This window comes from Cydia pomonella, chromosome 17 (assembly GCF_033807575.1).
Source record: "Cydia pomonella isolate Wapato2018A chromosome 17, ilCydPomo1, whole genome shotgun sequence".
NCBI classification, from domain to species: Eukaryota; Metazoa; Arthropoda; class Insecta; order Lepidoptera; family Tortricidae; genus Cydia; species Cydia pomonella.
The window spans coordinates 8,770,576-8,786,855 of NC_084719.1; the positions used below are offsets into that span (position 1 = coordinate 8,770,576).

Genomic DNA, 16,280 nt, shown 5'->3' on the forward strand with positions numbered 1-16,280 from the left:
GTACCTTCATGGATTCGTTAAAAAAGGATTTACAACGAATTTGTTGCAAAAACACGTTTGTAAAAACCCCTCAACCCTTGACTGAAGATAACAAAGTAAATATTGCACAAAGTAGTCATTGTTATATTTGTGAAAAAAAATTAAACGGGGAACAGGTAATTTATTACCACTGGCAAACGGGACTTTATGAAGGAGTCGTTCATTCACATTGTAACGAAAAATATAGGTCTCCTGACTTTGTACCCATATTTGTTCATAATTTGAGTAATTATGATAGCCATTTTATTATCCACGGGTTAGGTTTTGAGGAAGGTAAAATAGAAATTATCCCCCAAAACAAAGAAAAATACATATCATTTACAAAATCCATAAAAGTTAATAATCGTATAATGAAATTAAGGTTTGTTGATTCTTTGAAATTCATGGCTAGTAGTCTTGATAAGTTGACTAAAGATTTAAAACCCGAACAGTTTTACGATCTGAAATTGAATTTCCCTAGTGGGGCAGATTTTAAACGGCTGATACGTAAGGGTATATATCCATACGAATATATGAAATCGTTCGATTGTCTGAAATTAACATCTCTTCCTCAATTTAAAGAGTTTTATAATTCTTTGACCGGAAGTGACATCGAACAAAGTGATTACGAACATGCATTGGATGTATGGAACCATTTTAACTGCAAAAATATGGGTGAATATTCTGACTTATACTTGAAAACAGATGTTTTACTTTTAACTGATGTTTTCGAAAATTTTAGGAACGTTTGTATGAAAACATATGGGTTAGATCCGGCTCACTATTATACTGCTCCCGGTTTAAGTTGGGATGCAATGTTACGTGTAACAAAAATAGAATTAGAACTTTTGACAGAGGTTGATAAAATCACATTTATTTCAAAAAATATTCGCGGCGGTATTTCGCAATGCAGCAACAGATATGCAAAAGCGAATAACAAGTTTATGACGGAAACCGAATATGATCAAAATATACCGAGTTCCTTTCTAATGTTTTTCGATGCCAATAACCTTTATGGCTGGGCTATGTCACAACATCTTCCTACGGGTAAATTTGAATGGGTGGATGTGGATACCCATTTTGATATTCCAGATGATGCTGATCATGGTTTTATCCTGGAGGTTGACTTAGAATATCCATTTGAGTTTCATGACGCTCATTCTGATTTACCTTTCTGTCCAGAAAATGTGATATTAGGTGACTCAAAAGAAAAAAAGCTAATAGCTCATTTAAACAAAAAATGTAACTATGTAATTCATTATAGAAACTTAAAGCAATGTTTAAAAAATGGATTAAAGCTAGTAAAAATTCACAAAATATTGCGATTTGAACAATCTGCTTGGATGAAGTGCTATATAGACCTAAATACTCACATGCGAATGCATGCAACTTCTGTATTTGAGAAAGATTTTTATAAATTAATGAACAATGCGGTGTATGGAAAAACAATGGAGAACGTTTTGAAACGTGTTGATGTCAGATTAACAAATCACTGGGAAAATAATGGAAATTCTCTAGGAGTTCAGTCTTTAATAGCCAAACCTGAATTTCATAGTATATCAATATTTTCTGAAAATCTTGCAGCTGTTCAGTTAAAACAAACGGAAGTATTTTATAACAAACCAATATATCTTGGTTTTTGTGTTTTAGATTTATCTAAAACCCTGATGTATAGTTTTCATTATGAATATATGAAACAGAAATATCAGGGGGAAAAATTAAAACTACTTTACACCGATACCGATAGTTTAGTTTACCAAATATTTACTGAAAATGTTTACGAAGATATTAGATCAGATCTTGACACATATTTTGACACATCTGATTACCCCATTAACAATCAGTATGGCTTACCTTTAGTAAACAACATGAAATTGGGTTATTTCAAAGATGAACTAAAAGGGAAAATTTTCAAAGAATTTATAGGTCTTCGATCAAAAATGTATGCCATGGATATTCAGAATGAAAACAAACTTATAGTTAAAGCCAAAGGAGTCAACAAATCCGTTACCAGTAAAATGAAACTTGAAGAGTATAAGAAATGTTTATATTCAAAATCCACTCAACTGAATACAATGTTGAGATTTAAAACTATAAAACACATAATATACACACAAAGAATTCATAAAATATCACTGTCTGCTAATGATACGAAAAGGTATTTAATTGAAAACTCAACAGACACCCTGGCATGGGGTCATCATCGCATTCCTAATCACTAAGCACAAGTAGTTTTCTAACGATACACAGAACAATAAATAATTTTATCATTATTTTTGTACATAGTTGCTTTTATTTTTATTTTATAATCGTTAATAAATGTATATTTTGTAATCGTAACTTAAAAAAACTGTATTTATAACTTTAATGTATTTTTTTTTTCCTTTTTTTTTTTTTTAGGATATAATTGAAATTCCTAGCTCCTTTATAATAGTGCCCTACAACGACGAAGAGAAAGTTGTATCGTAATTTTTTATTTTGTGATTTTATTTTTATTATTTTACAGTCGTTATTGTCGTCTCACTTATGATATTTGTTTGTAAGAATATTTTGTTTGATATTCCTTGTAAGCAATAAAAAAAAAAAAAGTTTTTTTGTTTATAGTGAAAAAAAAAAACGTGTATGTGTATTCTTCTTGGTTCTTTATTTTTCCGAAGTGATAGTAAAATTAGATTATAATGACAATATTATTATATAATCTCAAAAATAAAAACTTTTATAAGTAATAATTGATTTATATTATTTTCTTGTGATCCCTCATCGGCAAGTAACCTTCGTGGTTTAGTTTAAAATACCTGAATTAAATGAAATATGTCACTTCAATTTTATTTCTCGTGACATCAGCACATGCACACTTTAAACTGGTCAGAAATGATTCATTTTTACCATCCTTTTACCACTATTGTAGCTGGTCCTAGTGGATGTGGTAAAACTAAATTTGTCACAAGTTTTTTGGAAAATTCAAACGAAATATGTAATGTTGAGTTTGACGAAATTATTTGGTGCTATGATGAAATGCAACCTGTATACAATTTAGAAAATGTTAATTATAATCAAGGAATACCCGACATATCTATGTTTGATGGTCAAAAACCTAAACTGCTTATAATAGATGATTTAATGAGGGAATCAGATGGACGAATTGTCGATATTTTTACGAAAGGCAGTCACCACAGAAACTTGAGCGTGTTTTATATCACACAAAATATATTTCATCAAGGTAAAGGTCAACGTGATATGTCTTTGAATACAAGTTATTTAGTGTTCTTTAAAAACCCTAGAGATAAAACACAAATACGTTATTTGGCTCGTCAAGTTTACCCAGAAAATTCAAAGTTCGTGGACGAAGCTTACAAGGATGCTACTAAACACGCCCACGGCTATCTCATGATTGATTTAAAACAAAATACAGATGACATGTGCCGTTTTAAAACTAAAATATTCCCGTTTGATGGTCATTGCACGGTGTATATCCCAAAGAAAGGTTTTAAATACAACAAGGATCATCAAGTTTTAGTCAGTTCTAAATGATGCATTCAAGGGTAAGCACCTATAAACATTTACTAAAAGCACTTCAGTTACTTAAACCGAAATATCGCACAGCTTTACTTAAATCGTGTGATGAAGAGGAGATCAATATCATTTGTGAATGTATCTATAATGTTCTAAATGGGAAAATTCCTTTAGATAACAAAGTAAAATCCAAACTCAAAAAATATAAGGATATATTACGAAAATTAGTTTCAAAAGGCAAGAACAAGCTTAGAAAAACTATTATTATTCAGAAAGGGGGTGCATTTTTACCAATTATTTTAGGTGCAGTTTTAAGTGCTTTGGTAAATTCCTTATCTTAAACACAATGGAGAATACAAAGAAAATGTTGTTAGTAGAACCAGAATTAATTGAAAGACTTAAAAGAAGTGACAACCAGGTGGAAAATTCAACATCTCGTCTAGATGGCGAAATGCATAAAATTCTTAGAAGGAAAATAAATGATCGAGAAAAGTGGGCTTTATATTCTCAAGCACTACAACGATATTTACATTTTGCTGAAACAGACCGAAGACCATTTAAATTACCAATAGAGATGGATGAAGTTAACCACCTTAGCGATAAGATCTACAACTTTGCTTCGGAATCCAATAAAAAGGAGAATGACGTCCAAAAGGATGAAAATGTTCGTATTGAGAAATCATTTACTGAAAACTTGAGCGGAAATTTGAATTTACCTGAGCCTGAAACGAATGTTTTTGCTACACCTCCTGGTGGATCAAAGTTTAATTTACCTAAACAATATTCTCCATCTTATATTATAGATGTTATACCTAAATCTTACAAGACAAAAACACAGACGCTACTACAAAATATTATTTTGAATAAACCTAAAATTTGGTGGAAGGAGAACGGTGAAGTAGTTATAAACAGTCAGACTATACGAAACAGTAATATTCTCGATTTGGTAGGTGATGTGGTTAGACCGCTTAAACGCCCAAAACCAGTCGGTTGGGAAGATTTCGCTAGTATGTTAAATGAGATAAAAGTGCCAACGTCATGTATTGGTAACCCAACAAATTTGGAATTTATTAATAAACTCCATTCAGCAGAACCTCGCACTTCGCAGGCTTCTATTAGCGCTCAAAACTTATCAATAACAGAAAAAAACGCATCTACTCCTCTATCTACTAAGCCAAAAACGAGATCTCATAAGAAATTAGAGTGGGAAAAATGGACTCCTTATTAGACATAAATAGAATATACTACGATGTATCAAATCCAGCTGGGTATAGTAGTTTAAATAATCTGATAAAGGAAATGAAAGGTTATATGAATAGAGAGGAAGTGAAAAAATGGTTGCAGTCCCAAGAAGCGTACACTCTACATAAACCTGTTCATAAACGTTTTTCGCGTAACAAATACATCCTGTCTAACTACAATGAACTATGGCAAGCTGACCTAAGTGATATGCGTACCTATAGTGAATACAACGATGGGTATAAATATATTCTTTGTGTTATTGATGTATTTAGTAAATATGCTTTTGCAAGAGTAATGAAAAAGAAGGATTCTGAAACGGTTAAAACATGTTTTGAAAGCATATTTACGGAAGCAAATGCAACTCCTAGACACATTCAATCTGATAAGGGTACAGAATTTGTTTCAAAGACAGTAAGAGCTTATTTTAAAAGCAAGAATATAAATTATTATACTACCAATAATCCAGATATTAAGGCTAGCATAGTTGAAAGATTTCAAAGAACTCTTAAAACAAAAATGTGGCGTTATTTCACTCATAATAACACTTACAATTACACTAATATATTACAAGATCTTCTTTATTCATATAACCATAGCTATCATTCCAGCATAAAAATGCGTCCAGTTGATGTTAACTTTGGTTATATAAGAACTGTTTGGTGTAACTTATACGAACGAAAAAATTATACACGACCTTTATTAGGAAAGGCAAGGCTAAATGTAGGTGATCATGTAAGGATAACAAAATATAAACATATATTTCAAAAGGGTTATGAAACTAATTGGAGTGATGAAATATTTGTGATTGCATCCGTTATTAATAGGTATCCGTGGGTTGTTTATACTTTAAAAGATTTAGAAGGGGAACCTATAATTGGTACATTTTATTCTAAAGAATTACAAAAAGTAACTCATCACCCCTCCATCAAGTATAAAATCGATAAAATAATACGCTCGCGGCGTATTGGCGGCAGAAAGGAGGTGTTCGTGAAGTGGCGAGGTTATCCCAATAAATTCAATTCCTGGATACCGTCATCTAGCTTAGAAACATTATGAGTGAAAACAGTTTTTACTTAACTTTGTTGAGTAATAGCTCATCTGATTATTACAATGATAATACCACTGCCCATTTTTTAACAAAATTACCTAAAACTATTAAATTAGAAGGAGAATGGGTCGTTGGCTTAGTAGAATTTCAATACCCTTGTTCCATGTATAATGTTCAAGATCTTGAAAATATAATTTATATTAAAAAAAAAAGTAAAAGGACATGCGGGCAAGACAGATAAAATTGTTGATATGAAAACTCATATACCAGCGACTTCATATGACAATATTGATCATTTTCTTAATGCATTCAATGAAAATCCACTGTTAAAGAATAAAGCTAGATTCAAATATGATCAAATCTCGAAAATGGTGTCAGCGATAGCAATGGATAAAGAAATTATGTCAATTACAACAACTCCCATATTAAGTCTGCAGTTAGGCTTTGCACCGAGATCAAATTTAAAAGACATCTCAATGGGAAAACATCCAGCCAATTTATACTTAGGTTTACCCTCACAAATGTTCGTTTATACTGATATCATTCATCCACAAGTGGTGGGAGATGTTATAACAGCATTACTAAGAATAATACCATTAGATCCAACTAAGTTTATCTATGGTGCTTACAAAACACATATTTTCTCACCTGCTCACTATGTACCCGTATTACGAAGAGAATTTGATACTATAGAAATAGATATAAGATCAACTACCGGAGCTAGAATACCATTCCAGTTTGGGTCTTCTTGCGTGAAACTACACTTCCAACGAATAAAATGAATTATAAAAGATCATCTATCTCCTGTCCATATGAACATTACTATTCACATCAAGCTGGCACTGGTATCGGAATTGTATATAAAGGGGTTCCATTTCAACGAGGACATGGAATTGGAAGTTTTTTGGGTGGTCTTTTTAGGTCTGTGCTACCATTATTATCTAGTGGTTTTAAAACAGTGGGAAAAGAAACTTTAGATGCAGGGATCGGCCTTTTATCCGATATGGTAAACTCACGACCAATGGATAGTTCGATTAGATCTAGGTTTAAAGAAGCAAGTGCCAACTTAAAAAGAAAAGCAGATGAAAAAATTGATTCATTGATGTCGGGGTCTGGGTATAAAATGTCTACAAAAAGACGTGAACCGTTCATTAACTTAAAAGCATCGCGACGAAGAGGAGCTAAAAAACAAAAGAAAAATAATATTGAAGATATATTTTCAAACTAAAAAATGTCATTCTTACATAGTCATTCATGTGAGTGCGCCAAATCTGAGTTAGACTTATTTGCTCTACCATCAACTCAAACCAGCATTGAAAGTGGTCAGTGGATTCATTATAAACCAATTTCATCACTAAGTGATGATGGCCCTATCGAGTTTCAAGTTCCCGGGTCGGGCGATGATTACATTGATCTATCACATACTTTGTTGCTTATAAAGGCCAAAATATTGAATCAGGATGGAACGAAAATAAAAGCTGACGCAGACGTTGCCCCAGTTAATAATTGGTTACATTCCCTTTTTAGCCAGCTAGACATCTATTTAAATCAGAAGCTCATATCACCTCCAAACAATACATATGCTTACCGAGCCTATATGGAAAATCTGCTTAATTATGGTTCAGGAGCCAAAAAATCTCATTTGACTTGTGGATTGTGGTATGAAGATACCCCCAACTACATGGACAGTGTTGACTCGAATAACAAAGGATTTCACGAAAGAATGGAGTTTGTCAAAGAAAGCAATGAAGTTGAAATGATCGGACACTTGCATGGTGACATATTTAACCAAGAGAAATTTCTTATTAATGGTATGGAAATGCGAATAAAATTAGTCCGTTCGAAAGAAGCATTTAATTTAATTTGTCATAAGGATGGTAAATTTAAAGTACAAATAACAGATGCCAGTCTCATTATCAGAAGAGCGAGAATAAATCCGAGTGTTTTGTTAGCCCATCAAAAAGTATTAGCAACAACAACTGCCAAATACCCGATAACAAGAGCGGAAGTTAAAGTTATAACATTACCCGCAGGTATACAGGGTAAAACGTTGGATAATATATTTCTCGGGCAAGTTCCTAAAAGATGTATTATTGGATTTGTTTCAAACTCTGGGTTTAACGGTAATTTAGCTATAAATCCATTCAATTTCCAACATTATCATATGAATTCATTTAGTTTGTATGTAGATGGTCACGAAATTCCTTCTAAAACATTACAACCCTCATTTAACTCTTCAGGTTTAATAGCCACTGCTTATCATACTTTGTTTTCTGGTACTGGTATTCATTTCCATAATGAAGGTAATGCTATAAGCAGATCCAACTATATGGGTGGTTATTCTTTATTATGTTTTGATTTGACTCCTGATTTATCTGCTAGTTCAACTTCACACTGGAATCTTGTTAGACATGGAAGTGTTAGAATCGAAGTTCGTTTTGATTCAGCTTTAAATAGCACTATAAACTGTGTTGTGTATGCTGAATTTGATAACATAATTGAAATAAATAAAAATCGCGATGTCACTGTAGATTATAACAGTTAGTAATTAAATAAATACAATGTATTCACACAATTTTTATCATTACCCCTTCAACGTTGGTTGTAAAATCATCAGTAGTCAACATATACATTTTGTTTGATATGGATTCGAATGAAATACAACTGGGTATGAATAAAATAAACCAAAGGTTTAAGTCAAATGTTTTTCCTGCAAATCGCATTCCTGTTTGGATCAATTTACCTGCTTTTATTATTAGCAATTTGGACCCCGATTCTAAACCTGGGTCTCATTGGATCGCAATTTACATTGATGTGAACGGATATGGTGAATACTTTGACTCTTTTGGCCGAAAGCCTACTGGTTATCATAAGTTATTTCTAAAAAGAAATGCTAAAAGGTGGTTTCATAACCATAAATCACTTCAAAATTATTTTACCTCAGTTTGTGGGGAATATTGTTTAGTTTATCTTTATTTTAAGTATCAAGGGAAAAAAATGTATCAATTTCTAAATTTGTTTTCTGATAATACTTTGAGTAATGATCTAGTATTAAGAAATATGTTTAAACAAATCTTTGTGAAATAAAAGAATATGTACAATGAAATTATGTGTTTTATTTATAAAAAATATATATGTTACACAAAAAGTTCGATATACACAGTATTACAATTAAGACACTTAAAATAAGTTTGAAGCTAAACGTTAACTAAAACTATTTTAAACAATACAATATTTGAAAAACTTATTTTAGACCTAAGATTATGAAATTAAACAAAGCACTTTAACACTATTTATTTTCAGTTCCTAAACAATATTTAACACACTTAGGCTTTGCCGATAACTCTTTTGTGATGTTGTAAATGACATCACGAGCACTTTGTTCATGCGTGTCCCCTTCTCCGACGGTGTAGTATCTAACACGAAGATCGCAGTGTTTCCAATGCTCCAATGGCGAAACATTTTTTATTTTTTCCATGTCGTATACCTCTATTTTGATCAGATGTGAGGCATATGCCCCATCGTCTTGTCCAGATGTAAGGTATGCGACACCGTCTTCCGTCATTTTGGCAACCGTGGAAGATTTCTTGTAGACTTTCGGCTTCTTCTTGGACTTTTCGAAAAACACGTCGATGTTATTGGATGGTCGCTTCTTTGCTATGGCCTGCTTGACTTTGAAAGCAAGCGTCCCTTCCTCATCGCTCGCTTCGTCTTCGTGTTCATTGAAGTAGTAGTTCTTGAAGGTATTCTCGGTAAACTGAAATAATAATATGAATTAAAATTACACACAAACATACACACAAGAGTTAAACATGATAATTAAACAATTATAGAGTAACACAATTTAATTACTTACATCCATGATCACAAGTGATAATCAAAACTTCAATGTGTAGAAACCAAGAGCTCTTAACTGAACTGGTGGTCTAAAGATACTATATAATTCACCCTCAGCAGCGGCCTTTTTATATGAATTTGTGTTTAAAAAAAACCTCAGGCACGCTAGTGGGAACAGAGGACCACCTAGGAAGAGACACGTTTTAACAGGATTTTGAAAGTCACTACCCCACCTATCTAACTGGTATAAACAGGAATGCAATAAATTATAGCACTAAATAACGGAAACTTTGTTTACATATACCTACAAGTTGAAACCTGACCTAAAGACGGCCATGTTAACTGTCTATCAATAATTAGCAGTCAATTTCTCACATATACCAAACTTATTTACGAGTGGATAAAAAAATCAAGACAACACAAATGTCTCGATCAATAATAATCTGGAATCAATAAAATTTAAGACAAAAACTGCTAACATATAGGTAAATATGTAAAATATTTGGGATGAAATCATCACCCATTATGTATATATACAATAGTTTAGGTATAATTCCTATCGTAAATACACATTATTGATTTCTTCAAAGGTTTGAAAGAGACAGCAACGTGCGAGTGCAAATCCTAACGTAACAGAGGTGGCTATATAAAAAACCCTATTGAATAAAAATAGTATAGGTATGATACCTAGTCGTAAGTACATACAGAGTAAGTAAGTATGTAATTGTATATAAATAAATGGGCGTTGCAAACAATACAGGTTTGAAAGAGACAGCATGAAAATCGTTGCACGTTAAGGGCCTATATAAAAGAAATACCTAATCTTAAGTACATAAGAAAAGGAAGTAAATATGTAATTATATATAAACAGGCGTTGCAACCAATATTGTTCTCGCAACGTAACAGAGGTGGCTATATAAAAAAACCCAATTGAATAAAAATAGTATAGGTATGATACCTAGTCGTAAGTACATACAGAGTAAGTAAGTATGTAATTGTATATAAATAAATGGGCGTTGCAAACAATACAGGTTTGAAAGAGACAGCATGCAAATCGTGGCACGTTAAGGGCCCATATAAAAAAAATACCTAATGTTAAGTACATAAGGAGGAAGTAAATATGTAATTATATATAAATAGGCGTTGCAACCAATATTGTTTTCTCAAAGAGCTGTACAGTTTGAAGGAGGCGACATGCAAAATCGTAACGTAATAGGTGTTCATATAAAAAAACCTATGTAATATAAATAAGTCAGGTAAAATACTTATTCCTAAGTAGATATGGAGTAAGTAAATATGTAATAATTATTAAATTAATTAATTGTTGCAAACACGTACAGAATAAATAAGATCGGAGTGAGACCGCAGGCAGTAACAATAGCATGTCGCCGAGTCGTGGTAACAATAGAGACAATAGAAAGGGCCGGCGAGGGTTTTATGGTAGAGTCGACGAGCGTGTATTGTTTATGTAGCGGAGTGCAGAAGTGATAGAAGGAGACTCCGGGCACTGTCGGGACCTATCGCAATCGATCCAAATGGGGCCCTATTTGTTTTTTTTTTTTTTTTTTTTTTTTTTTTTTTTTTTTTTTTTTTTTTTTTTTTTTTTAGGTCGGGAAGACTGGGATCAGGGGTGGGACACCTGGTGGGCGAGGGGCGGAGCTAAAGGGGGGGCGTGAAACCATGGGGCAGAACCGGCGCTTCTATACTACTTGCGGATCGACGCCCCGCGACGCTAGGTCTGCCAGATTTAAGTCCGTAGGTACGTGTCTCCACTCGTGACCTTGAGTCAACTCATTAATTTTATTAACTCGATTGCGTACGAAAGTTTGCAAAGTTTTAGACTGCGTTTTAAGCCAACCGAGAACGACCATACTATCGGTCCACATTACATATTTGACAATTTTCGTTTTTATAGACTGCCCACTTTCTCACAAAGATACTCTGTTGAAATTTAATCCATTTGTAGATACTTTCGGAATTATGCGAGTAGGCGGTAGACTTGCAAGTTCATATTACGATTATAACACAAAACACCCTATTTTATTACATGCATCGCATCACATCACTAAAATATTAGTACACCATTACCATCGAATGTTGATGCACACTGGACCACAGCTGATGCTAGCAACATTACGTCACAGGTACTGGATAATTAACGGCCGTAACCGTTGCAGACAGACTTCACAAAGCTGCATTACATGTTTAAGATACTCGGGTAAAACTCATCAGCCAATTATGGGCAACTTGCCACTGCAAAGGGTACAGTCCGAATATGTATTTGCTAACACATCCTGTGACTACGCTGGGCTAATCCTGATAGCGAGCAGAAAGGGTCGTGGTTGTCAAACGAAGAAAGCATATATAGTTGTTTTTGTTTGTTTGGCAGTGAGGGCGGTACACTTGGAGCTCGTCACTGATTTGACAGCCATGGACTTTATTGCCGCTTTAAATAGATTCATAGCCCGCAGAGGCAAACCAGCCACCATTTTGTCAGATAATGGTACTTGTTTCATAGGGGCTTGTAACGAATTAGCAAAGTTCCTTAAAAATAATTCTGAAGAAATAACGTCATATTCAGCTACAAAGGAAATAGAATTCAAATTTTGTCCTGCTTATAGCCCACATTTTAATGGTTTGGCGGAGGGCGCAGTTAAGCAGGTAAAACATCATTTAAAACGAGTTACCTCAATTACTCACTTAGATTATGAAGAGATGGTTACATTTTTGGTTCAAGTTGAAGCTTTGCTTAATTCTAGGCCTTTAACCCCTATTTCATCTGATCCGTCAGATCTTACTCCTCTCACCCCTGCGCATTTTTTGATAGGCCGAACGCTCACTATGATACCTGCTCCCTTGGTGCAAGACTCGCCGATACATACCCTAACGAGATATCAGAGAATAGAAGCACTAAAAGCGCATTTTTGGAATCGGTATTATAAGGAATTCATTTCAGAACTGCAGGTCCGAAACAAATGGCGCAGGGATGGAGGCCAGCTGAAGCTTGGCGAGATGGTTCTCGTCAAAGACGACCGCTTGCCCCCCAGCAGATGGCTGCTTGGGCGAGTCACCGCAGTCTACCCGGGCAACGACGGAGTCAGCCGCGTCGCTGACGTCACCACCACCACAGGGACGCTGAGAAGGGCCTACAACAGGCTCTGCCCGCTCCCACTGACATTGGACCAGGATGGTCCAAGGGGGCCAGCTTGTTAACGCGCCCCACTCGCGGACTCCGTGGACACGAGGAATAGGAGCGGCCCCAGAATCGAGCCCTGTGGTACACGAGCCAACGAAACTGTTCAAATGCGAATTCTGCGGCGTGGAGTTCTCCTATTGGAAAAACTTGAAAGAGCACTCTGAAACCGTTCACAACTTGGTCATTCCCCCCATCAAAACCAAATTAATCAAATCCAAGGAAAAGATGTTCGTATACGCCCACATGAAAATCATCATCAACGAGTTAGAAAGGAGCGTAGTCGAACAAGTTAAAATCGAACTAATGGACTATTTGGAGCAAAAATCTAAACCTGTAGAATACGAAAATTACTTCATCTTCAGTCCTGATGCGGAAGAATCTGCGATTTGCAAGAAGAAAAGACGAAAACGGGATAGAAGGAAAAAGAAACCGACAGAATTGGAGTCTGCGGTCGCTCAGATCAGTTATCCCGATAGTGGAATCAAAATTGAGAATATTGAAGTTATAAAACCAGGAGAAGTAGAGAAGATTGTTGTACCAAAAGAAGAAGAATCTTAGGTTTAACAATACAGCAACATAGAAGCCCCAATGGGTCAAACAATTTGCAAGTTGTAGATATGATAGTTCGTTTTGTTATTTTGTTTGGCGGTGCAAAATCTATGGGAAAATGCAACGTATCCGCCTGAGGAGACCATTTCAGGCCTAAAACGGAAGTATCATTATTAAAGTCAAGGCAATTCGTAGACCCTGACTGGTCTTCTAAAATCTGTGGACAATTCGTGCGAAACTTGCGCAAGGGAAAGCATGCAGAATTTACAACTTTGACAACATTTTCGTAAATGTATTTCAATTCTTCTATTGTTGACGACCCTGTGTTAAGATCGTCAATGTTAAAATCATTTTTAATGACATTAGAAGTGACTTTATCTTGACATTCGAGAGCTAATTGCTTGAGACACCTTGTTGTAATAAAAGGTGCCGAAGCCATCCCATACGTAACAGTATTAACACGTTAAACGCCAGACCAAAATATTAATTTTTTCTTAAAAAAAAACTTGATGTAAATTCAATTATTACTTTGATATGTATATAGATATATATTTTATTTTGTTATTGGAGGTTTAGTTAAAAAGTTATTAAAAAAAAACTCGCGGTCACCGATGACCCCCGTGGCGCTGTGAAGTTCATATTTCAAAAACCGTTACCATGACGCCACGCCGGTGCCCCCGCCGGCCACCCCTCTCGCCGCCGGTCACTGTGCCGGTCATTATACTGTCACATTCGCACCCGCTAAAATATGCTTATAATATAAAATTCAACTGCTTTGGCATTGTGTGACAATAGCTTGGTTTGGCAATTCCTGCTACTGGTTCAAGAAGAATATACGATGTTTTTGTTTATTTTTGTTAATTTTGGGTTTTTATGATGTTTTTTTTGTGGAATGCATGTATCAGGTGTGTGTCTGCATTGGGAAATTTATTTTTTCTTATTTTTTGATAATTGTCGTGTATCTCCAGATAATTGAAATTAATTTCTATTAACACGTTAAACGCCAGACCAAAATATTCATTTTTTCTTAAAAAAAAACTTGATGTAAATTCAATTATTAATTTGATATATATATAGATATATATTTTATTTTGTTATTGGAGGTTTAGTTAAAAAGTTATTAAAAAAAAAACTCGCGGTCACCGATGACCCCCGTGGCGCTGTGAAGTTCATATTTCAAAAACCGTTACCATGACGCCACGCCGGTCCCCCCGCCGGCCACGCCGGTCACTGTGCCGGTCATTATACTGTCACATTCGCACCCGCTAAAATATGCTTATAATATAAAATTTAACTGCTTTGGCATTGTGTGACAATAGCTTGGTTTGGCAATTCCTGCTACTGGTTCAAGAAGATACGCTGTTTTTGTTTATTTTTGTTAATTTTGGGTTTTTATGATGTTTTTTTTGTGGAATGCATGTATCAGGTGTGTGTCTGCATTGGGAAATTTATTTTTTCTTATTTTTTGATAATTGTCGTGTATCTCCAGATAATTGAAATTAATTTCTATTAATTATATAATTATTGCAAATACTTAATTATATAAATTATAGAATTAAAGCTGTGATTTGAAAAAAATGCCTTGTTTTTTTCATTTTTTCAACAAATCTACTATGTCACTAACTGCACCCACGTCCCAAGCCACCGTTTTACTAACGAGCGCCTTGCCGGTCCCTTGCATACAACGCATTGCTTATAACTGCTACACGCGGCGCAGGATAGCGTCTTAAAAACAGGTTTAACACGAGGTCACCGGTGCCCCCCATGGCGTGTTGCAGTTGACTTCGTGAGGTCGCCGGTGCCCCCCATGGCGTTCAACGTGTTAATTATATAATTATTGCAAATACTTAATTATATAAATTATAGAATTAAAGCTGTGATTTGAAAAAAATGCCTTGTTTTTTTCATTTTTTCAACAAATCTACTATGTCACTAACTGCACCCACGTCCCAAGCCACCGTTTTACTAACGAGCGCCATGCCGGTCCCTTGCATACAACGCATTGCTTATAACTGCTACACGCGGCGCAGGATAGCGTTTTAAAAACAGGTTTAACACGAGGTCACCGGTGCCCCCCATGGCGTGTTGTAGTTGACTTCGTGAGGTCGCCGGTGCCCCCCATGGCGTTCAACGTGTTAAGCTGAAAAATCTTGACAGGCTGATCGGCCTGGTCTCTCCACAGAATGAGCTGCAGATGGCGCTGTTGTTCGCTGAGAGATACCTGCCTGTACATTTTTTCTATGTCAGCTGTCAGAACGAACCTATTAGTACGGAAACGCAAAAGTATTGAAAGTAGGTCACTTTGCACGACTGGACCTATCGCCTGAATGTCATTCAGAGACTTGCCTGAGCTCGTAGGAGCTGACGCATCCTAAACGACTCTAAGCTTAGTAGTCTCTTTTTGCTCACGAATAACACAGTGGTGGGGCAAATAGCACCCGAAACTTGGCCGCTTAACTTCGGTCATGTGTCCTAAATCAGCATACTCCTGCAAGAAATCACGATACTGATCTTTAACGTTGGGATTTTTATCTAACTTCTTTTCCAAGTTAAGAAAACGTCTCATAGCTATAGGATATGAGTTTCCGAGAGTTTCTTCGGGGTTTTCCTTGAATGGCATCTGTACAGAGAATCGACCATCAGGTAGACGAGTAGTAGTCTCAACATAATGAGTTTCACAAAACTCTTCGTCAACAGACAAAGACTTACAATTAGAAGGCAAATCTTCCACCTCCCAAAAACGTTTTAGAGAATCATCGACATCTTGTAGTGACGTCTTGTGCCTTGAAGTGGCTAAATTACAATGAACATTAAATCGGTTGTAGCTTTCGCCTGTGCGACCAGCTACTAACCATCCTAACTTAGTATCTTGTAGGA

The 16,280-nt window shown here is 35.2% G+C and overlaps 1 protein-coding gene across 1 annotated transcript; it reads left to right on the forward strand.

Annotated features, from left to right (window-relative positions):
- The first annotated feature begins 12,358 nt into the window (after positions 1 to 12,358).
- LOC133527268 (uncharacterized) lies at positions 12,359 to 12,941 on the forward strand. Its single transcript, XM_061864206.1, has one exon. The coding sequence runs from the start codon at positions 12,374 to 12,376 to the stop codon at positions 12,869 to 12,871; it is 498 nt and encodes a 165-aa protein (XP_061720190.1). The 5' UTR covers positions 12,359 to 12,373; the 3' UTR covers positions 12,872 to 12,941.
- Positions 12,942 to 16,280: the final 3,339 nt, after the last annotated feature.